Source organism: Trachinotus anak, unplaced genomic scaffold (assembly GCF_046630095.1).
Source record: "Trachinotus anak isolate AG129_WGS33_773 ecotype Australia unplaced genomic scaffold, CSIRO_AGI_Tana_v1 ptg000008l, whole genome shotgun sequence".
Taxonomy (NCBI): Eukaryota; Metazoa; Chordata; class Actinopteri; order Carangiformes; family Carangidae; genus Trachinotus; species Trachinotus anak.
Genome location: NW_027273859.1, coordinates 27,271,210 through 27,295,655, shown reverse-complemented (window position 1 = coordinate 27,295,655; position 24,446 = coordinate 27,271,210). Strand labels below are relative to the sequence as shown.

Genomic DNA, 24,446 nt, shown 5'->3' with positions numbered 1-24,446 from the left:
AAAAGAGCGTTTAGTTTTTGCTCCTTGTTATGTTTCAGGGGTCTATGACTTGTTAACAGTTTCACTGCTAAATTAGAGACATTTACTTTTTAGATTGTTACAAAAACTTTTTTTTAAATAATGATAAAGTATAGACATGAAAGAATGGTCTTCCACCCCCTCCATCCCTCCAGTAGAGTAGAGAAAATTCTGAACTGCGCTTTTAAAATATAACTCAATCAGTTTCCAAAGAAAGATTCCTGATCATCTTTTAGATGTCTATGAGTTGTTGGTATTTTCACTAAAGACACATTTCTGTTCCACACATCTCAGACTGGTTCATTTAAATAAGTGTCAGGCCTAAAGAGACAGACAATATGACCCTTATGAAATAATAAATGAGCTGCTAGAATAGACTCATTATCTCCTGTAGTCAAAGAGTCATACATCAGATTCTGCAGTGTGGGAGACATTGAGCAAAGAGCTCAAATCATTCAGTTTGCTCAGAATCAACTGAAGTGCACTGCAGGGCTCTTTTAACAATGTGTTATTACAAACAACGGGCTCGTCCGGGAGTTGAACCCAGGACCTCTCGCACCCGAAGCGAGAATCATACCCCTAGACCAACGAGCCACTGTCAGTAGGTAATCAATGACAGAGAAGATCCCACACAACCTGTTGCTTTACAGTGTTTTGTTTCAGCGCCATTAATACTTGTTAAAGCATCAACTTTATCCTGAGAAAACTCTCAGTCTGAGCTGAGCTTTTCAAACACAACACAGTGTGTTTGTGGTTCCCCGTTGGTTGGTAGCATTCTCACTTAAGACACATTTCCTCTCCAGAGATCTCTGATTATTTAATTTAAATAACTATGTGAGGCCTAAAGAGAGACACAGTCAGACCCTCATGAAAGAGCATAGAGAGAGTGTCAAGTCAAACTGATGAGATTCTATCATGTCAGAAGGAAAAGCTTGTAGAGTAGATCATCTTTGGTGTACTTACAAACTTCTCTAGTGTGGAGGAGGCTTTGACAAAGGCCACCACCTCTTCAAACAACGGGCTCGTCCGGGAGTTGAACCCGGGACCTCTCGCACCCTAAGCGAGAATCATACCCCTAGACCAACGAGCCACTGACAAGCATTTTTCTGATACAGGAAACATCTCACATATTGCCAGAAACACATGAAAGCATCAATGGTGGTACTGCACTTACCTTACTTAAGAAAACCCTTTTTTTTTTTTTTTTTAAATGTCATGTTTCAGATTTCTATGACATTTCCTCTCCAAACATCTCGGGTTATTTAATTTAAATAACTATGTGAGGGTTGTTAGAACAGAAACATTTCCCTCCTAAATTCATTAGATTGCTGCAAAGACATAAAGGTTGTGTAGTTGTGGTTCTCTGTGATCTTTCAGATGTCTTTGAGTTGTCAGTTTGAGGCCATGAAAAAAGTAAATAAGTTGTTTATCAGAAATGTATTGTTTCAGTTTTGATTTCCCATTAATCATCCAATGACTCTGATTTATTTGTAAATCTTGCTGATTATAATTTTATATACTTTTGAATGCTAAACTTTTTTTTTTCTTTTAATCAACTTTTTCTAAAATGTTGTATTGGTAATTTTACATTACCTTAAGGTTAGGGGTTTCAGTACCTCCTCCACCACACAAATACATATACTGGACTATACTTTTTCAGACGCCTGATATTTGTGTGTTTTATTCATTCATCCATTCATTGGTTTCTTCTTTTACTTATTTATTTGCATTAATTTTTCCTGTTTAGACTTGTACATATTCAAAGCCCAATCAAATAAATAAGTGGTTAGACTAAATCACTTTCAAACAGGAATCATTGAAATATACAGAAGCAGTAAACTGCACTGCTACTACATTGATATGGTAAAGTCTGTTTTAACCTGCTGTATCTATATTTCTCTATATTTAACTGTGAACTGCATCAAATCTGTCTTAAGCAGGTGATATCAGATATTGATTTTACTTTAACTAAACGACGGGCTCGTCCGGGATTTGAACCCGGGACCTCTCGCACCCAAAGCGAGAATCATACCCCTAGACCAACGAGCCACCTGTAAACAGGTTGTTTCCCCAAAGAGTCTCAGTTGTTTATAAATGATTCACGGCATCGCGCCATGATAAACACAAACGAGCCGGTGAGATGCTGCAAACATGTTTTTAGAATATAAGACGTCTAAAAGGAGAGAATAAGAGTAAATAAATTACAATAAATTCACAATAAATTACCTAAACCTATCTGTCTGTGTGTGTGTGTGTGTAATTTTTGTAAGAATTAATCGAGAACACATCATATCGATAAGCTCTGGGGCGTGACTCGCCAGGCGGAAGTTGTTGGGACTGCGGAAGTGCAGAGCTCGGGACGGACGCTGGACTGAAACAATCCGGTCGGGACTGTATTTTGACCTGGTTTGGGTCTGGCCTGTATGTAGACCTCTGGCAGCCCCGGTTCACAGCCCGATCGGGTAAGAATAAACATTAAGTTCTTCGGTGGCCGCTGAAGCTACTTTACGGCTGGAGACTCATAGCCTGGCTTTGCTAAGTTAGCCGAGCTAGCGCTGCTAATGCGGCGTAGTACACAAACAGTGAGGCTTTAAGAGGACACCAGAGGCAAAAAACACATATTTATCTTCATGTTTTCACCCAGAGCATGTCAGTGGACGAGGAGGTTTCTAAATGAAGTGAAAGTAACGCCGTGTCACTCAACATTTGAGCTGGAAAGGGCCCACAGTTTGGCATTTTGTCTGTTTTACCACTTGAGGGACAGTTAGCCGAAAGCTCGTTGGTTTTTAAGGCAACTCTGACACCACATATAGTGATTTACCTTTGTCTGTCATCTTATATAGATAAAAAGTCTAAATATAAATATACGAACAATAGCCTCCAATTCGGCGGTCAGATCTTCCCAACCAAAGCACGTCAGATGGGGTCTAGTTCAAAAACCACTCTGCTTAGCCTTGTCAAATCAGGACTAGTTTAATCAAGAATCAAAAGACAATTTAAGATTTGTGAAAACATTTTTTTTATATTAGTGAAAACGCAAAATATATATATATATATATATATATATATATATATATATATGTGTGTGTGTGTGTATATATGTCACTGCCTTATTTTTAAACGGTCTTAAGCTCCTCTGGGTTGATCTTGTGAGATGTTTGATGGGTTTTTATTATTATTATTATTATGGTTGTATCCTGAAGATAATAACTTCATCAAAGCTTAGAGACCTTTGTTTTCTCCATGCCAAAATATTGATTGCGGTGTTTTAGAAAAAGATTAGTGTTTAACAACGGTCCAGGCAGATGCTATCACCTCTTCCATTAGAAAAGGTTTCTTAGGGAAACTGGATATTTGTGAAAAAGTTTGGGGACTGTAAATTACTTTTGTTAAGTGTATGTACTTGAGAGATGATGAAGAGGAGGAGCGCAAACCATGCAGTGTGTTACAGGTGGTCTCTCGAGACAGTTATTAGGTTAGTTTAATGAGATAGTATTTAATAGTTTATTATCAATACAAACATGCCCTATCAGAAATGATCAATGTATTAATTAATTTTATTATTATAATGGTCAAGGCGTTGCTAATTTCAGCTATGATATATAGGTTATTGTTAGTTATTTTAATCTATAACCATGCATCATAGTTTATAATCTGCTTGTATGTTTTGTTTGTAAAATCTTCAAACTTCAGCTGTATGATAAATGTACCAGGATAAAAAGTGCCATACTTCTATCTGAGATGTAGAGGAGTAGCAATAAAAAGTATCATGAAATGGAGACACTTGAGAAAAGTGCATCAAAATTATACTAATATCGAGTACTTGGTTACATTTACTGTTTGTTTACAGATCTGTTCAGTGTGATTATTCTTATGTTTTATAAGGACAAAAAGCAGGGTTTGGAATAATTTCGGAAAATCAAAAATGTCCCATTTCTGATCCTTTTGTTGGCGATACTAATGGTGTAATACCTTAGACGAAAAAGTTTCTGTGAAAATACAAAGAAAGTTAAAAAAAAAAAAAAAAAAAAGGCAAACAAGTGTGTTCACCTTTCCTCTGTCTTTATCAGTGCCACACCTCTTTATCTATACTGTCTGGACTCACTGTGTTTCTGTGGGTTGTAGCAGCAGCCAAAGAGCCGTCATGGTTGAATCAATATACACCATGTGACTGTTAGTCAGCGAGCTGATGAGGCATTCTCACATTTGTCTTCATTTGCTCAGTACAGAGTAGAAACCCCCAAGTCATGGAGCCTCCCAGCAGATTCATTGTGTGTTTTTTTCTAAATATACTCACCCAGAGAGTTTGAGACTGAGCTGTGGCCTCAATACAGGGTGTGAAGAGAGGGACACTGCCTTTGTGTTCTAGTTTATACAGGATATTAGGTTAGACTCATACTCTTATGAAGATTGAAATATTCTTTTTAACATCAGTATTTCAGCATGATTTGTCAGATTGCCAGCAATGTAATTGTGAATTCATACTAAATATCTTTTTTGTTGAAAATGACTCGAATCCAACCGGACATTTCAACATTTTATTGTGTTTAAGATTTTTTTTAGCTCTTCTATTTTTAACTCTATTGATTGAAGTTCCCTCAGTCACTGCGGTGTTTGCTCAAGATTCTGGTCTCGGGTGAAAGATGCTCATTATTCACAGTACAAGCAAAATGTTAGTTCACGACAGAGAAAACATGAGCTGTTAGTATTGATATTATTGAATTACGCTATTGAGAAGCATTGAAAATGGAAGAAAAAGGATCTTACAAACACACATAATGTTTGACATCCACTCTGAGACAAATTATAACGTATGTTCTCTGCTGCAGGTGCCTATAGGGGCCAAATCACAAAAGATCTCGTTTCATTTTTGAATAAAATTGTAATTGTTTTCATTCAAAAAACTCAGCACTTAAAACTGAAAGTATCTGCATGGCTGGACACTTTGAGGAATGTAGTTAAAAGAAAATATAAACCGTTTTTTATGATTTAGATGAACAGACCCTTTGATTGTGAAGTCATTAATCTACTGTAGGAATTTGTTTTGTTTTTTTAAATAGAAACTTATTCTAGGTAAGGAACAAACCAAAAATGCCAAATAATACAGTGTACATGGTTTTCCTCAGCACTGATTTGCAGATTCCATTAAATATTTGGCCTGTCTTGTCCCAGTGTCCCAGGTTGAGCTGATGTGATGGCGGACCACACTGACGTCAGTCTGCAGCCGGAGGAGCGAGTCCGTGCTCTGACCAAGAAGGGAAGCACGGTGGAGGTACATGAAGACGTGCCCCCGCGCCGATACTTCCGCTCAGGCATGGAGATGATCCGCATGGCTAACATCTACACAGAGGAGGGCAACATTGAGCACGCCTTCGTCCTTTACAATAAATACATCACGTAAGCATATTTTTTTTGGTTGAATGTGCTGAATTCATTAAAGTATTTATTAAATTGTCCTTCAAACTGCTTTGTCACCTCCTGTTTGAATTTGAGCTCTCAAAAAAAATTAATTGCATTTGTTGTGTTTCTCTTTTCGCCAAGGCTCTTTATAGAAAAACTTCCAAAGCATCGGGATTACAAGACCGCTAACATCCCTGAGAAGAAGGACACACTAAAGGCATGCACTCTTTATATTGGTTCTGCAAAACAGATTTTAATTGTTTTTACGAAAAATGTTCAAGCTTAACATATAGCTCAATTTTCTTTCTCCTCCAGAAACTGAAGGACATTGCGTTTCCTCAAGCAGAGATTCTGAAAAAAGCTCTTTTGAGGAGATTTGAGCAAGAATATGCACAATATCTTGTCAAAAAGGTAAAGTGTCTGTTAACTGCTTAAAAACTATTCTGTGTTTTCACTCTCAAATGGATAAACATTGAGAGACAGAAACAAAAACGACTGTAAAAAGTTTGCAAAAAATATATAATACACATTGATAGTGCAGCATAATTGTACATGGGTTTTACAGTATGTTGTTTTTACTGTAAATGGGATGAATCATTAACCAGCACAACAAGAACTGCATGCCAGCCATTCATTATCAGACTAAATGGAGGCAAAACAATTACATTGACCTTGAATAGTCACATTGTTTATTACAGTGAATGAAACATATTCACTTCAACTTACAGCTCACATGAATTATTCTGCTGCTGTAGAGACAACAACGTCGTCAAAGACCCGAAGATCAGAAAATCTCATGTCACACAATGTTGCAGTGAATGTGAATCTTGATTAGAAGAAGAACAGACAAAAAAAAAGAGAGACCACCTGCTGACACTCAAATGTGCATGTATGTGATGTGTTCTGTCAGAAAGCGGAGGAGGAAGCCTTGGCGCAGGAGCAGTCCAAGCAGCGGGCGCTGGACGTCGAGCGGGAGCGCGTGGCCGAGATGCAGCGGCGGCAGCGGGAGCAGGAGCAGTTCAGTGCCTTTGAGGAGATGATCCGCCGCCAGGAGCTGGAGAAAGAACGCCAACGCGTGCTCCTCGAGTTCGCCACGCCTGACATGCCTTCCCCTGATATGCCCCTTATTCCAGGCATCCAGGGCCCCCCGCTGGTGTCCCCCACCCTCCCACAGAGCCCAGGGGACCTGTCCAGGGGCACCAACCACCAGTACAATAACCCTCCTACAACCATCGGCACACCTGCCACCGGCCCGCCCACTTTCGACCGGTCGCTCAAGCCCGGGTCCCTGGTCAGCCCAGGGAACAACAGTAAGTTAATCTTTCTGTGACACGAGGGACCGGCCCTCAGAGGATTTTAGTACTGCCCCATTCCTGCTTTAAAGTATTTATTCTTCTGAGCTGATTTCTTTCCCCCCTGACCTACTTAATTTGCTGCTTACACCATGCCTTATTTCAGAAGATCACAGGAATCTAACTTTTCCATTCAGCTTTTGTTTATTCCTCCACATGTTCTGTGCAGATACAATGGTGGATGCCCTTCGGCAGTTGGCCGTTCCCGCTGAGCTGTGCCGGAGCTTTCTGAGGTTGGCCGAGGCCAACACCAGCCGAGCTGTGGAGACTTGTGGCATCCTGTGTGGCAAACTGGTAAGACTCTGGAACAGAGGGTCTGTGTTGAGCCAGCAGTGTTAAATCCCCTTCTGAATAGATCTGTTACAGGAAGCATGAAAATGAGATGTTAATAAAATGTTTTTCATGATGTCTTTAACATTTACAGTGTTAGTGAAACTATAGTTTTGTGTTGTTGAATTCAATCAGCTGAGATGGTTAAAGAAAGAAATCCTCTCTTCCAGTGCTGCTAATACTGAAAGCATTACTTCCTGCTTTAGGATGTTGGTGTAATTCATATTTATCAGGCTGTGAATGTGTAAAGAATGTGGATTGGTAGATGTTGAATGAAACAGAGACATCAGCTGACCTCCCACTCCAGAGGGGAGACATTTCTCTCACTGTCCTAGATCTGCCGTGGCTTTTGTTTGAAATACACAAGGCTCATTTTTGCTGGTCGGGTTAACTTAAAGCTCTTTTCACTTTTTTATGAGAGTGACTGGGCGTTTTTTTTCCCTGCAGCGAACCAGTCGGCGCGCTCTGTTAATTTAGCTCAGACAGAGTCCTTGGATAGCTTCTTGGCAGACAGTGGCTCTGCATAATTTAAAGCAGCGTAGCAGTGCAACGTTTTTTGTGTTTGTTCCAGACCAGGAATGCGTTTACTGTGACGCACGTCATCGTACCAAAGCAGTGTGGCGGACCAGACTATTGTGACACGGAAAACGAGGAGGAACTCTTCCTCATACAGGACCAGTTTGATCTCATCACCCTGGGCTGGATACATGTGAGTAAATATTACAAAACTGGCAACTTTAGCAGCACGTACACTGCTTTTCTCTGAGGTACAAGCTAAACCCACCATAAAAAAAAAACAAAAAACATTAAGACGTCATATTCCTGCTTATTAAGATATGCTAAATGCTGCTATAGTGAATTTGACAGGAGAAACCTTTTCAAGCATCGAAAGTATTGTCATTAAACATTAATGTGATACAGAGACATGATATGTTGTGTTTTAAATAAACAATTAATTCATGACAATGAGAACTGTTACCACACATGGATGAGCACTGTGACTTAGTCCAATATCAAGGTTTTTTTTACATATTGAAGTGTATATATAATGTTATGTAAAGTGTTTATAATGTAATATACAATATATGTAATGTTATGTAATGTGTTTGCAAAATTATAATCAAACTGATTTCCAGTGCAATGAATACAAAATTGAATTTGTGAAAAACTCCACGTGTAAAACAAAATGCTTAACTGATTTTGGTACAAAATAATTTCATAAAATTTAAACATAATTCAGTACTATTGTTATGGTACAATTCCACAAATGTTAATATACGATAACATTGAACTATTAACTATTAACCCAGCCCTAGTAACCGCAGTGTTTGAGCTGTTATAAAATCATATTCACATGATTATTTTACACTTTTGATCTTTACAAGTGCTTTTTTTTATTTGTGCACATGTATATTTAGCGTAACACCAGTACAGTCGAGGTCAGCGGTGTGAGTAAATCACACCGTAGCCTGCTTCAGACAGAACACCGACAAACTTGAAAAGCAAAATGTGGTTCAGAGCACGCCGCCCGCGTGACATCTGCACTGCTTGGTTTTCATTTCAGCGCCCGTGTTAACAGGTCAGAGCGGACACGCTGCCTGCATGACGTGCACTTCACCGCTGCGTGGCATGATCTATTGTTCACACGTGACCCGCCCAGACAGGGAAAACGTGTTGCTAGTCATATTACCTTTATACCAGCAACATTACATAACACTGACACCTTTCTCTATAGTTTGAATGTCTTGGTTTCATCTGAATATGATATGTATAATTTATATATTTTTTGTTTTGTTTTGTTTTTTTTTACAGTGAATTGAAAACAAACTGACCATGAAACTGAATTCTGGGCTTTTTCTTTTCAGACTCACCCCACACAGACTGCCTTCCTGTCCAGCGTCGACCTCCACACACACTGCTCCTACCAGATGATGCTGCCGGAGGCCATCGCTATCGTCTGCTCACCTAAGTTCAATGAGTGAGTCAGAAACCTGCTAGTGTCCTGTCATTATACACATCAGATGTTGGGAATGTTTTCTATTTGTCCCACACAGATGGAATCAAGGAGGTGACTGTAGCTCTGGTCTCCTTCCCACTGGTAGCTGAGTTTGTCGGTAGGCTCTCATTGTATTCTCTCTTTATGCTGAATGTGACCCTGTGATCTTGTTTGTCCCAGAATCGGCTACTTCAGGTTGACAGATCGAGGAACAGATGAGATCTCCACGTGTAAACAGAAAGGATTTCACCCTCACAGCAAAGAGCCCCCTCTATTTACAGTGAGTACACCTATATTACTCAAATACTGTATGTGTGTTTATTTTATTTTCCGTTTTTTCAGTAATGTCCTGCAGTAGTTTCTTCTGTCCATGTGATCAGACGCTAACGTCTCAAATCTGTGTCTCGTTTTCAGCACGCGGGACACGTCACCATCACCAATGACACTGTGTCCATGATGGATTTGCGGTGATGGTTTTTCTTTTTCACCAGAACACTCATTGACTGTTTTATCAAGCTGCAGACTGGAGGAAACACTCATTGTTTTCAGGACAGTCCAGAGCAAACGCCGGCTGCGAGTTTACCGTTTATATGGACTTCAGTTGTTCTCGAAGGGAACAATATTGTGAACTTAATTTTATGCTCTGTAAGAAATATTCTACATATTACTGCACTTTTCAAGCTACTATCCACTTAATGGACTGGCAGACCCCTGGCTCTTCAGCCCTGTTGTTTTATGTGAATATGTGCTTTACTTCCTGTTCAGCTTTTGTTTTTGTCATGAATAAAAATGTATGTTTGTCGGTTAAAGCTAAGTGTCCGGTTGGTATCCCAGCCTTTGTTTCATAATTGTCAAAGTTTGGTTCTGCCTGACAGATAAAGTGCCAAGGATGAGAACATTCACTTGTTGTTGAGTTGTTCATTGTGCAACATGAAGTTCAATGTGACGTACGTCTTTGTATTTTTGACTCTGTATGTTTCCTTCTTAAGTCGCTGAAGTGTGACGAGTGATGAGAGAAACGAAAGCCAGTTGTAACTCAGGTATGCAGGCAGTGCTGCAGTTGCTGCTCTGTGTTATATTTTTCTATACAAACACTATCACTCCACAGTATTCTTTATCTATCCAGGGTTTTGATTGAAGTTTAATTCCTGCTTATGATGGATCCACTGTCTACACGTTTTTTCTGTTTGTCTTTTGGGGAAAAGGGGGTTGGTAGCACCTGTACAATTTGTCTCTGCTTCAGAGGACGTGTGTGCAACAGGCAGACTGAATGTACCTTCTGCTACACATTACACATTACTAAACACCTGGACATGGTTCGTGCTTCTAACTATTTTTTGTTTGCTCGCTTCTCTTGTTAGAAGAAGTAAATGATTAGCCATAATTGTGAGAGAACCCTTAATGAATTAAATGCCAAGACAAAATAAACTTATTGTAGATGAATTTGTTCTGCAATGTTTTGATTTTTTCATATTTGTTCAGTTAGTGATGTGGTTCCAATTAAAGCTTAGTTTTAAAAAAGCAAGTATTTCTGCTTGAAATGACGTGAGGAAAAAAATAGCTAGTAGACATTTAAACTAAATATCATGGGAGTACTAACACCAAGTGTAGATGATGAGGGTGAATAATCGATTTAATGATAAATACTACAAATAGTTTTAGTGTAATTAATTTTTATACCTGCAAATTAACGAGAGAGCCAAGTGTGTGCATTAAGAACAAGACAGTTTTCAAGGCTTTTGTCATACAGAGTATTCAAACCAGATTGTTGTTATGATTTCCAGAGTTCATTTTTTTTCAGGTAGAGTGAAGACTGAAGCGTTAAGACAATAACAGAGCTGCAGCACTTCATAATATTTTTAATATTCTATGGAAAGAGCTGGGGAAGGTAAAGGTAACAGGAGGTGGTAACATTGCTTTGGGTTCGGCTGGAGAGGAGGCGTTCAGACTCAGGACAACTATCACAAAAACATGAATAGTGTTTGGATCTGTTCCAGCTTAGAAGTGGTGGGATATGTAAGACATTTGGGGTTTACTAAAAAAATAAATATCAGGCAGGGAGCAAGGTTTGATTTGGACCCTCAGTGGGCCCCAAAGCCCCAGGTTTACTCTATTTCATCACAATTCTTTTGTATAGTGTCGAGTAATTAGGGCAAATTAATATTATCCATCATAGGTGTACTGTGAGGCCTCAACCGAAAATTATGTTCATCATCAATAGGTCTGATAAACATTTTGAGTTTACTGTCACAGAAAACTGGCAACACGGGCAAACTTTCAAATTTGAGAAGGTGCAACGTGTGAATTTTTCCTTTAAAAATTACTAAAATGACAAATCATTTGTTTAAATTTTGTCAAATGACTGATCATTTAATCAGCTCTAGCGTGGTGGTTGGTGTGCAGGTGTCTGCGGGGCCCTGTGGAGGTGACTGCGGGGTGGTCGCGCCTCCTGCAGGGGGCAGCAGAGCGCCGCGGTACAACTGAACTTCCGCTAATGCGACAGCGAAGAAGAACATAAACAGGAAACGCAAACGGCGAACGGGTTGTGTGTTTCTCTCTGTAAAGTCTTTCATTTTACTGGAGATAATCTTTCAGACCTCAACAAAAACTAAAAATGGGGAAGCGACAGCACCAAAAAGACAAAATGTAAGTGTTAAAATTATACTGAACAACACACAGCGACACTGAAAGAAGCTTGTTGTTGTTAGCATAGCAAGCTAATGCTGTTTGTTAGCGAACTCTACTTTTTACTTTTAGCTAACGTTGCTTCGTCGACTTTCCTTTATTTGTGTGTGTGTTTATTAATCTTCCCGACAGGTACATCACATGTACAGAGTACACCAACTTTTATGGAGGGAAACGAACAGGTGAGTTTATTTTTTTAATATTTCTGATGAGTCGCTCCGATTTTAACGTTACACGGACAAAACAAACGTTACAGTCACAGCTGCGCTAAAATTACATAAAAATAATGATATTAGTTTAAGAATAATTGTGACGTGCTAAAAATTGGACACGCTGCTAATTGTAATAAGTAGTTGCTAACACCTCTGGCAGATAGTATAGTTTGCAAACACTTTTATAGCAGCAAAGAGTCTTTTAATTCTTCATTTTTCCTGTAAATCACGTCAAGTTCTTTTTTTGCCTTGTGCTCACTGCAGCTTTAACCCTGTGATGCCTGACCCCAGAAATAATGGACAGGAAATTCTGATCTCTTGAATCTGGAACCTTTATTTGGCCCTTTCACAAAATTTGAAAAAAAAAAAAAAATTACAAAAAATTATTTGCATATAGGTTTTTCCAAATTTTATACACGATTTTACTACATACTAAAATGCAAAAAAAAATATGTAATTATAACTTGCTTCAACAGATTAAGTGTTCATGTTAGAATATCACTAAAAATGTCACTGGAAAATCGTAAAAATCGCAATTTTCTTGACCGTGATCCAGTGAGTTGGGAGCTATCTGAAGGTGGCCAACCTGGATTGTCCCATGTACTGTGTTTGAATTGTTGTAGTGATAAAGGATCCACCAGGGGCTGGAAGACAAGTGTCAGATTGGATACAAGAGGGTTTTGAGTGAAGTTTTTACCATAAGGTGATGCAATAGGTCTCAGGAATGTTTGTATCAAATTTGATGCATTTGGCATTATAGGGTTAAGATCGATCCACTGATTTGCAGATTCCCACAGAGTCAGCTTGTGTTTCTTGAAGTGTTTCATGGTGGATTTTGAGGTCTGCTCCGGATCATTGTCAAGTTGTAGGAGCCAGCCTCTTTAGCTGAACTTGCTCGACTGACTGCAGGACATATGCATCCAGACCTTTCTGATATTTAGTGGAATCTGTTCCCCTTTGTTTAGTGTTTCCCCCATGCTGTGGGGATTTCATTTAATTTTTTTTTCTCCAAACACACCTTTTAGTGGTTGTAGCCAAATAGCTCAGTTTTAACTCTGGCTGATCCAGATGTTGCATTGTAGATTTCACATGTTGACCTTTGTGATGAGGGTTAGGGTTAGGGTTAGAGGGTAAACCACTCCTGTGTCATCTGACGTCAACAGGCAGCTCCTTTGCGGTCATGGTTTTTTCGCTTAGTTTTGTTTTATGTTTTTACTTTTCAGTAATCCCACAGGCAAACTTCAGACGGCTTCCATTCGACCACTGCAGGTAAGATAAGACTTGTTTTCCATCTGTTCGACATTTTATAGGATACTTGACAACAATACTGTTTATTGCATAGATGGAAAAGCTGGATTGACTCTAAAATTCATACTGTTGATATGTATTTTTGCTGTGTATTTGTAAATTTTATATGATTTGTTAACTGGCCTTTTTGTTACATTTCAGTTTGTCCCTTCAGCCATTTGAGTATCCTGTCTGCACCGAGCAGGGCGTCGTCTTTGATCTTCTGTAAGTTGATAAAAAAAAAAAAAAACAGGACATTTTTATAGAAGGTCTGCCTGACTGTAAGGGGCCTTTTGACTGCCAGTTGTCACTGGATATCACCTATGAAAGAAATTAGAAGAATGCTGGTTCTGCTAATCTTAGCTTGTCACACAAACTAAACAAATACCAACTGTGCTTGTTTTGCCCTGCAAGTGGTGGGACTATAAGGATGATGGATGGTTGAACTGTTATATATAACTTTTCTGTCAGCTTAGTGGTCACACTAAACAAAATGAGAAAAAACAATATTGTTAAAGCACAAACATGTTGTTTATGACAGAGGATGTTTATATATTTTTGTTGAAAACATATTGTGTCTCATACACATTGCCTCATTTGGTTGTTTCCCCCTGGTTTGACCTTAAAAAATGACTTCCCGTCTACCTTCTGTTTTAGGAGCATTGTTCCATGGATTAAGAAGTTTGGCACTAATCCGATCTCTGGAGAGGTAAGAAAACAAGGATTTGCATCATGTTGTTACAGGTCCATCTATCCACTGTCATTTATTTATCTGCAGCTGTTCAGTGGTTGAAATATTAACCTGTATCTTAAAGTTACTTCATAATGCTGAACTGCTTGGTCACTTGAACTTAAAATATATTGTCATTAGTTTAAATAACAATAACGGTTTCCTGACAATCAAATGTTAGGACTTGCTCCTTTTTTCTGTTTTATGTCATTGTAAGTTAGATATTTGTGGGAACTCTTTACCATTTAATAGAGAAAACAGTTAAAAATTCAACAATGAAAATAATCATTAGGTTTAACCAAACCTCAGAAGTTTAAAAGGTCTTAAATTTTTTTTTTTGCCCTCGTGCCAAAGCTGGTTAATATCTCAAAACAACCATTTTAAAAGAACATTATTTTGTAAAAATATTTGTTATGCAGGTAAAAACGTTTTCTTCCTAATTCTGTGTCATTACCAGACCAGCTGTATATATAAAACAGCTATTATGATATAATTATCAAAAAAGTAGAAAAACATCAGCACTGGTGAGAGTTTAAACCTTTACCATTTTACTTCCTGTTTACAGTTGATAAAATCCACACAGTCACTTATAAACACGCGCACACACACAGTTATACATGTGGCAGAGGTGCAATGCATAAAATTATGCAGATATAAACCGGGAGCTTCAGTTAATGTTCACATCAAACGTCAAAATGAAAAAAAAACTGATCTCAGTGACTTTGACTGTGACGTGGTTGTTGGTGCCAGACGAGCTGGTTAAAGTATTTATGAAACTGCTGATCTCCTGAGATTTTCTCACACAACAGTCTCTAAAGTTTTTACTCAGAATTGTACAAAAATAAAAAAAACAGCAGTGAGCTGCAGTGAGCAACAGTACTGCGGATGGAAACTCCCTGTTGATGAGAGAGGTCAGAGGAGAATGTCCAGATTGGAAAAACATAACCTGGTCTGATGAATCTGGATTTCTACTGAGGCAGCAGATGGCAGAGTCAGAATTTGGCTTTAACAGCAAGAATCCATAAACCCAATCTGCCTCATATCAGCAGTGCAGGCTGCTGCTGATGGTGGAGCTTTAATGTGATGAATGTTTTCACCACCCCATACACACACTTTGGGCTTCTTAATACCAAGCAATCATGGTTTAAAAGCCACAGCCTCTCTGTGTATTGTTGCTGACCACGTGCTTCCCTTCATGGCCACAGTTTACCATCCTCTAACAGCTACAACATCCTGTGGAATCAATGACATGAAGAACTGAGGCTGTTTGAGAGCAAAGGGAGGCTTTACCCAGTATTAGTTTGGTGTTCCTAATAAAGTGCTCTCTCAGTGTAGATGGAATAATTTCATCAAAATTAAAATATCCTAGAGCGTGAGCTGTGAGCCGAAGTATCATTCTCTGTTTGGTAAATAAACCTCAGTTTTTATTGTTTCCCACAGAAACTGGAAGCAAAGTCTCTCATCAAACTCAACATTGCCAAGAACAACGATGGTAAATATTTGTGCTCAATGTAATTTATTCTGAAAAGATCCACATAATAAGTCGATAAAGACATTAGGGTTGAATGAGCTTAATTTCCCAGATCCCAATCACCAAAATCAGTGTGTAGTTAGAAATAAAAAGGTCAATGCTTCACTTATGGTACTGTAGTACAGTCTGAGAGCAGCTAGTAAAGACTTAAAGAGAGTCTTAGATGGGGGGTAAATTAAAGATAGTGGAGGAGGAAGATGTGGGAGAGGTGATATAATTCAGCAGGGGGCACATTACATGAGATTTTCTTGACTTCTGGGGGAGATGAGTTTCAGCCCGTGGCAGCAGACTCAGAGCGACTCTGCTGCTTGTCTTGTTTCTCATTTTTCTTTCTCACTTTGTTCCAGGAAAGTATCACTGCCCTGTTCTGTACAGCGTCTTCACAAATAATTCTCACATCGTTGCCAACAAGGTCACAGGCAATGTGTATTCTTATGAGGTCAGTGAACTCACACACACACACCTTCCCCGCATTGATCCTCATACAAATAGTTTTTGGAACACAGACCAATGTCTAAAATTACACTCACACACGGAGAGATGTTATCGATTTTTGGTTTCAGTTTGATACAGTGCAGATACTCAGCCCACATGGTCACACAAGATGCTGCCTTACATCACACTGAATTAGTTGTGTACAACAAATTGAGGATTATACACTGTACAGTTGTACCAATAAATTTGTGAAGCTGAAGAAAACAAGCAGGAATCTATATCATATAGCTACATGGCAACAATTAAAATGAGATAAAATGAAGCATGAACTGATTTTAATTTTCCCTTCCTCTCAAATGAGCGCTCTTGGTGGTTTTTTGTTATTTTAAATATTTCTGTTTCCTGTCAGGCTGTTGAGCAACTCAACATTAAGACCAAGAGTTACAAAGATTTGCTGACCGACGAACCCTTTACCAGAAAGGACCTTATAACCCTTCAGGTGGGTTGTTGGTTTATTTATGTTTGCAAAAGTTTAAAGCACATTATTCAAGGAAAAGTAGTCTATATTCCAATAGTGTATTTGTTTCTTGTTTTGTCTTCATAGGACCCCACAGACCTGGATAAATTCAATGTTTCCAACTTCTTCCACGTGAAAAACAACCTGAAGGTGTTGGATCCAGGTGAGTTATCAAATTGTTTGCTGTCCTTTGTTAAATAACTGTTTGTGATTTGGAAATCTCCTTTTTTGTTTGGTTTTAATCAGAAATCAGGGCTAAAATTCCTCTACAGATAAGTCTTCATGATATTTGAAACACTTTGCTAAAACAAGTTCCTTCCTCTTTCTCTCTTTTTTTCCCTGGCACGGTCCAGATGAGGAAAAGGCCAAGCAGGACCCAGCCTACCACCTGAAGAGCACCAATCTTGAGACCAGGGAGACTTTAGCCGAGCTGTACAAAGACTACAAGGGGGATCAGCTGCTGGCTTCCACCATGAAGGAGCCAGAGGCCAAGAAGACAGATAAGCTAAACGCTGTAAGGAAAAACATCTTGATGCTATAGTTACTGAAGACTGTGAGATATAGAGAGAGAGGATGGCAAACTGTGGGACCAAGACATGTTTAGAGATGATGGTGTCTTTACAAGGTACTGGGAGCTTGTCACAACATGGCTGCTGGGTCAAAACCCCCAGACAGTGTGTAACAACATTTAATGGCGATGTTTATTTACTCAGTTACCTAAATTAATATTGAAATGCCGGATGAATTCTGTGATTCATTATTTGCCTGCAGAAAATGGGAGCTAGTTGGCATGTATGAGTAAGGTCTTCATCATGAGCTCTTATCATTCTCACCAAAATGTTTTGTCTTTATTTCTGACAAAACAATACCAAATTGAAGTTCACTAGCTTTTCCCAGAGCTTTCAGCCATGTCACTTCTTTGATGTTGAGTCAGAGAAATTTACACATCAAGAGAATCTGAACAAGATTAATTATAATGCATTGTATTTTTTTAATGAGTAACAGATGAAAACATAGTTTATCAGGTTCAGTCAGCTCCTCAGTTGTGCTGCTGCAGCATATGAAGACGACATTTAGCTGGAGAGGACATGTAATTCTTGCTTTGTCCACAGGAAGGAGCCAAACACACAGTAATAGATTAACAGGATTGTTGGCAGCAAGACAGAAAACAGCATCCAGAAACATAACAAAGAATGTTTACAGAGCTGTGAAGGAAGATTAATCATATTTTAAATATGATATTAAAAAAAGATCCAGGCAGTAAGATCATGTCAAGGGCTAAGATATTAGCACCAGTGAGAGATGGAACTGGTACAAAGGTCTTGTTAAATAAACAGCAGATATATATATTTTTATTTAGAAATACCCTCTGGGTACTTGTGTGTAATTCAATTCAAAATAACTCTATTTATTGTGATTCATTATGTGTAAAAGCTTCAGTGCAATGCAACACGTAGCCAGACAAATAACAAACTCAAAATAGACGGCAAACATGGGACAGACAGTTTATTATTTATATATATATATATATATATATATATATTATATAACAGTTAAAGATAATACGATTAAATGTGCTTAGAAATGATAAATAGAAATCAATCCACAGATAAATGGTAATAAATGAAGGTCAAGCCTCAAGCTAGCTGAAGCATTAATGAGTCTGATGGTTGTACACACAGTTTGACACCTGAAAGTGAGTGACTGAAGGTGGGTGTCTGTATTGGTTGTGTAGCGTGTGTGTGTGTAGTATCCAAGGTTATTTGTTGTTCTTTCATTTTAGTGTCTGTTGTAGATGATTAACGGTTTAACGGTTCTTGTGTCAGTGATTTTTTATTTATTTATTTATTTTTGCTGCTCATTCTGATGTTTTTGTTGATGGATGTTATTCACAGCACCAAACCAGACTGTTGAGTTGTAGTTGATGATGGATTCAGTGAAAGCTAATAGAACTAACAGGTGGACCTGGAGGTTCATCAGAAGGAAGAGGTGTTGCTGACATTTGGAGAAGATGATTTCACTGTTAGGTTTGAAGCTGAGTTTGTGGTGCTGAAGTACTTGAATGCCTCCACTCGCTCTATAGCCTATGACCAGCTTCTTGGTCTTGGATGCCTTGAAATCACTTTGAGAATATGTCAGCTTGAAACTGGCCTTCACAGTTAGTGGTATCCACAAAGACTGTGTCATCAGGGTAGTTGATGTAGGTTATTTTTGGGTCTGAGCTCCTGTGGTCATCAGTGTACAGTGTGACAAGCACAGGTGAGATTACAGAGCCCCGTGTGGCTCCAGTTAGGATGATTCTACACACCAATGTTTAACAAAGACGGTCAGCTGCTGTCACATTACCACCGTGACCGTGTCCTTGAACGACCGGTGGAGGGATAATGTCTGATTCACTTTGAACAACACCATCACTTCTTCTCTTATCAGCTCCCCTTTGATGCTACGCCATGTCTCGTTTTTTTTACGTCAGAGCTTTTCCTCGGTTGCTCTCCATCTCGAGTTCACAGTTGAGGTGATGCTCTGACAGCATCTGAAGGAACAGGGAATATAGGTCAGACGGAGCACACAAGGTAAAGTCTGTGCTTTCATGCATCTTCACAAGAACTGGAGCAGAAGAATGCTAAACCAGGGACTGTAGAATAGACATCAGCTTCAGAAATCCATTTTCATTTCTCTGCTTTCATCTTTACTGAGTTGTTTATCTAAATATCCCCTACAGCTTCACTGCGTTGTGTGTACGTGGCATTTCTAGGTGTGTACTGCTACTTAGCGAATATATTCTACTATAATTTAAGCTCAAACAACCTCCCAGTGCCCCTTAATTATGAGCTGGTAGAAATCCCTCTAAACGCAGGTGGGGGGGCTGTGCTTTTAATCTCACAGAAGCAGCAGAGGCTTTCATTAAGCTAGTTTGCACTTGATGTACCACCTAGTGCGAACGAGGGGACCAGCCAAGTATTTGGCAGGAAGGACTAGTGGAGTGAAGAAGGTTGTTCTTTACCTGGAGGATGAAGCTCCAGGCTCCTTTAATGAGGAAGCTTCAGTCCTGTTGAAGTGTCTCTCACGTATTTAACTGATGCTGATCTCCTGTGGAAAATTTCACAATGAGGATAAATATAAATAAATAAGGGCTCCAAATGACGATTATTTATCAGCTAGTCTATAAAATGTTAGGAGATGATGAAACTTACCAGTCACCTGTCTCCAGAGCATAATTGTTGTCCAAAACCCAAAGAAAGAAGCAGTAAATCCTCACATTTAAGGAGCTGAAATCAATATTTGACCCTTTTTGCTTGACCTTTAAATGAGTGAATATTACAAATTAATGTTCCTTTCTTCAACAGATTCATTAAACATCCCAACTCAGTGCTAATGCAGACCCATTATTACACATAAAAGCATAAAATAATTGAGTATGGAAACTATGAAAAGCTCATAAATAGATGTTTGACAAAAACAGTAAATCTTTTAACTCAGGCTCCACTTACTAGCTTAGCTTTTTAAGTATAGAACCATTGTTTTCAGATGATGATAACTGAGAACTCATTCCACTGCAGATCATACGATGGGGTTCAAATCTCTGGAGAATAGTTGAGAAACAAAGTGGACCATTCTATTTTCTTTTTTCTTCTCTGAAAATGATAAAATAAGTAGGAGGATAAAGTCTAGAGTAAAAATCTAATATAAAGAGATTCCTTCTGTTCAGAGCAATGAAGAAATTGATTTTAAAAACAGCCCCAACAAGTTAATGAGCTCCATAAAAGTATATGTTGACAGTAGAAGTAGTGTTGAGGTTAAAAAGAAAACTCAATGTGAAAGCTGTCACTTTTGACTTTTTGTTCTTGTCTTCTCTTCCCCAGGCTCACTACTCGACAGGCAGAGTTTCTGCCTCCTTCACGTCCACGGCCATGACTCCTGCAACAACACACGAAGCAGGCAAGTGAACATCTCGCACACGAAAACATCTCCAGATTCCCACTGGAAAGAAACATTCACCTCTTCTTTCTTTCACTTCTTAAATCGTTAATTATCCAGGGATGACTGGCTAGTCATGCCTGGTCTTTTGCAGCGAAGTGCAACTTCATGCTCACACAGTTACATGCAGCTGCAAGTGGGAGCTGCTCAGTTCGGCTGTGTTTTCTTCTCCTGTCAGCCTCTGAGCTGCTCCATGGGAGAGATTTGCTGTTATGCAACTGTATAGTAGGTTCAGTACACTTCAGAAGAGGACAAGTGTTTAGATTTAGTGACCTAGTTCAGGTTTTTGAAAAATGATGGCATGCTATTTATATTTGTATGTATATATATCTTTATAATTTGAAATGTGCGTTTCTATTTATATTTTAGTTAACTGCCTCGATGCCTATATTGACGTTTTTGTCAGATTTTGTAATTTTTTTTCTATGAGGTCCTTCCTTAATATTACTCTTGTATTCAGATGAAACAGTAATTCAAAAAAGCTAAAAGCTAAAGACTGTTTATAGGAGAGCAACATTTGCATAAATGTTAAATTAACTGCCTGCACTGAAGAGGCTGTGAGGGTTCTTAAAGGTCAGACATCTTACCTGCAGCAGCATCAAGCTATGACTCACAAACACTCAATAAAATCTTAAGATTGTTTGTCTGTCTGCTTTTCTAGTCATAATCTCAAAGGTTGCCGTCTATAAAGACACATTTCAATAACTGAATCTGTATTTTTCTGTTATAGACGCCATTGCAGACGATGCCGTGCGTTACCGGTACGTGAAGAAAAAGGGCTACGTCCGTCTCCACACCAACAAGGGAGACCTGAATCTTGAGTTACACTGTGATAAGGTAATAATATTCACACACACATTCAATATAAAATCATTAGCCTTGCAAAAGGGCAGCTATACAGGTCTGTGTTATGTCTGAATAAGCAGCTGAGTCACCATTACATAAAAGTCATGGCAACAGTCTTATGAGCAACTGTTGGATGATCAGAAGAAATTTTATCATTGCACCGCCTTCCCATGGGTCCGAGTCCTACTGGAGAAATGCCAGAGAATTTTAGATTTTAGTTCAAATTTAACCGTTTGTTCAGCGCATTTCATCACGGAGTACCGGTGAGTTTAACCAAGCTACAGTAGTAAGCTAATTGGCCTGGCCGTGCGTTACTCAGAAACCAGTCAGCCAATCGGAAGAGAGGCTCAGAGCGACACAGAACCCTTATTGTTGTTACTAGAGCTCCAGAGAGAAGCCTGAGAGAGGAGATGTAAAACTTAACTACATTGAGATTGTTTTTGGTTCTTAAACTACAAATATATCTCATGATATCGACACCTCAAATAAAACATGAAAACTAAAATACGGGACCTTTTTTAAAATCCATCACTGCTGCAGCCTGTGAGAGATCAGACACCACTGTTCCTTCACGTCATTACTGAGCAATGAGGGCAGATAATGTTAGCCAGGTGTTGAAAAAATAAAAACATATAAAAAGTTTGGTCACATCTACTTTACTTTAAACACTGAGGAGCTGATGTAATTTCTATTGAAACCAGAAAAGTAAATGTTAAGAGATTAGCAATGTTAATCGATACAATATGTCTAAAATAAATATATAAAGTGCATATTTTATAAATGAGGCCTGAGCCTCTGATTCAGACTTGGCTGATTTTGATTTGCTGGTATAAGGCTGTCATGATGTGCGTTTTGCCCGAGCATGTAGTTAAATCGCATTGAAGGAATCACATCCAAAACACTGAAATCAGCCTTTTGCAGAGTCTGTCCCCCGGGTTGCCAAGTTTACATCTTGGCGAAAAATGTGTTTCTTGTGTGCCTCCGTTTTAAGGTTAGATGTGGGGCTCCACAGAGACAGCGTGGGTTCCAGGAACGCATTTCCGCCCCGGTAACCAGGCGCTTCATGTGCTTGGTTTTCATTGGCTTCTGAGCCGTCCAATCAGAATAATGAGGGGAAAGTGGCAGTGGTTAGACAACCTGCCCTCTGTGCCCCACATCCTCCTCCTCCTCCTCCTCCTCCCCACCTTCCTCCCCAGTGGTTTTCACACAGGATTGCAGCTCTATTTGTGGCCTGCTGTTTACGAATTAATGAGCGCCGCTTCACTGTCACTTACTTTCTCAGTCACACAAATCCAGAGCCCTCCTCTCTGTTAAGTGCCCATTTGCTTGCCCAGCTTTGGATGTCTCAGCCGCCCCTGCCCTCGTTGTCCCCAACTTGGATGAAATGTGAGGGGGCAGATGTTGGAGATCAGATGACACAGCCTGTACCTTAGTCACACATAAATTTGGAGGAGGAATATTTTCCTGAGTGGAATAGAATAGGATGACTGTTAGATTTAAGAAAGGATTTGTATGACTAAGATTTTTGTTTAAATACAGAAAAATCAAAGTATTCCAACTAATTATCTGAGTTTGGTTTGAGTTTCAGATTAAGATCAAACCAGTGACGTACAAATAAGAATAAAAAATGTGAAGGAAAAAAACATAGCTCAATGGTGATTTCTACCTAAATAATATAAAGAATGAAAATAATTAAAAAATGGAATTAAAGTAAGATACAGTACATAAGGAATCTCATTAAATGCACATAAGTAAAATGGCAGAAAACCCATTAAAGTTAAAAATACATTTGTATTTTTTCAGATCAGTAGACTTATTTTAATGAGTTTTAACTCCTCCGACCCCCCTCCCCCGTGGGAAATACTTGTAAAACAGAAGAGCCTGTAAGCAAATGTGAATTGGGACATTTTTTTCTTTTTTTAAGTCTGCGTCAGCAAACATTGTTTCCATGCTGACATCACTGATTGCTGACAATTTTAGGCACCTAGGCATGTTTCTAAATTGGATTGCATTTTAAGCATTCCCAGGCTTAAACTCACACAGACACAAAAGCACGCATGCAGACACGCTAAATTAACCACCATTACACCATTACAGGGCGGCGGCGGCAGCAAGAGACAGAGGATGCCTGAGTTCGGAGGTGATATTTTCTATTCCAGAAATTAATTTTATGGCTAAAATGGTTAAAATCAATCTAGTTTTTCTTTGTCCAGTGGTTTAAAACAATAAGCCTCTTTGTCCTGGAGTGCTTTCAAAATCTGGGATTTATAATAGAGGGAAAAGGAGGCAGAGCGTTGAACCCCAACAGCAAAATTGAGACGTAAGGGGAAATAAGACCAGTAGAGCTTAGAAGAACCTGTCACGCAGCGAAAGGCCAATGAATAAAAATAGGTTTTACGAAAGCATCTGGTGATTCTTGGAAACTGCCAACCATTGCTGCCGGGGGGGAAAAGTTAAATTTTTCACACAAGTACAGACACACACGTACGCAAACACATACAAAAGTGGTCCTCAAGGCTGTTGATGTTAATAACAGTGGACCAGCGTCACAGTTGAAGCCACGCCTCCAGCTCTGGGGAGAAAAGAAAACATCTTATTTCAGAGTGCCAGTCAAAATTAGTTTCTTTCATTTGGTGTTTTGTAATGATTTACAAGGTACCTAAAAGTTTTTATGACCCAGGATGTACCTCAGCAAGAGGAAAAAAATCCAGATGTCTGTAAAAAAAAAAAAAAAAAAGCACAGAACTAAGCCTGGCCCCGAGCTACAGACATACCTGAGACCGCCTCAGGCAGCAGTTGAACTCTTCTTCGTCGCAGACTTATGTGCATAACAAACACTCAGAGTCGCAAGCGTGTGACTCTTGTTTGTTTACATGAATGCAAATGTTCATGCTGTCAGGCTCCTCTATCTGGAGGTTGAAATATAACCTGTATCTACAGCTCAACAGCTGCTCAGTGTCCTCTGATGCTGCTTTCACAGTAAAGCAACTGTATGCAAATAAGATGGAGTCAATTGGCAAGGTCCTCTGTGTGGGTATGAATTAGTGAGACTTTCATTTAGCCCCCTAATATTTGAGAATCACACATGAACTGCAAATCAGCACTGGCTTGTATGCAGCAGTTTTAATT

At 39.0% G+C, this 24,446-nt stretch overlaps 2 protein-coding genes and 3 non-coding genes across 5 annotated transcripts in view; 2 read left to right on the top strand and 3 right to left on the bottom strand.

The window, feature by feature from the left end:
* Positions 1-540: 540 nt before the first annotated feature.
* Positions 541-612, bottom strand: trnap-cgg (transfer RNA proline (anticodon CGG)). Its single transcript has one exon. It is a non-coding gene; the product is annotated as a tRNA-Pro (tRNA).
* A 424-nt stretch (positions 613-1,036) lies between these two features.
* Positions 1,037-1,108, bottom strand: trnap-agg (transfer RNA proline (anticodon AGG)). The gene has a single exon. It is a non-coding gene; the product is annotated as a tRNA-Pro (tRNA).
* Positions 1,109-1,995: 887 nt separating this feature from the next.
* On the bottom strand, positions 1,996-2,067 carry trnap-ugg (transfer RNA proline (anticodon UGG)). The gene has a single exon. It is a non-coding gene; the product is annotated as a tRNA-Pro (tRNA).
* A 275-nt stretch (positions 2,068-2,342) lies between these two features.
* Positions 2,343-10,539, top strand: LOC139624646 (STAM-binding protein-like A). The gene is made up of 10 exons (XM_071483931.1): positions 2,343-2,480; positions 5,191-5,415; positions 5,560-5,635; positions 5,734-5,829; positions 6,329-6,728; positions 6,940-7,064; positions 7,672-7,809; positions 8,966-9,078; positions 9,277-9,376; positions 9,511-10,539. Exons 2-10 carry the CDS (start codon positions 5,213-5,215, stop codon positions 9,565-9,567), a joined length of 1,308 nt encoding a protein of 435 aa, XP_071340032.1. The 5' UTR covers positions 2,343-2,480; positions 5,191-5,212; the 3' UTR covers positions 9,568-10,539.
* Positions 10,540-11,585: 1,046 nt separating this feature from the next.
* ppil2 (peptidylprolyl isomerase (cyclophilin)-like 2) overlaps positions 11,586-24,446 on the top strand; it is a 29,774-nt gene continuing 16,913 nt past the window's right edge. The window contains exons 1-12 of the mRNA XM_071483918.1: positions 11,586-11,742; positions 11,914-11,963; positions 13,217-13,262; positions 13,443-13,505; positions 13,938-13,989; positions 15,451-15,502; positions 15,889-15,980; positions 16,386-16,475; positions 16,581-16,656; positions 16,847-17,007; positions 20,357-20,432; positions 21,202-21,308. Coding sequence (XP_071340019.1) covers positions 11,711-11,742; positions 11,914-11,963; positions 13,217-13,262; positions 13,443-13,505; positions 13,938-13,989; positions 15,451-15,502; positions 15,889-15,980; positions 16,386-16,475; positions 16,581-16,656; positions 16,847-17,007; positions 20,357-20,432; positions 21,202-21,308 — 897 coding nt within the window. The 5' untranslated portion in view covers positions 11,586-11,710. The remainder of the gene's footprint in view (positions 11,743-11,913; positions 11,964-13,216; positions 13,263-13,442; positions 13,506-13,937; positions 13,990-15,450; positions 15,503-15,888; positions 15,981-16,385; positions 16,476-16,580; positions 16,657-16,846; positions 17,008-20,356; positions 20,433-21,201; positions 21,309-24,446) is intronic.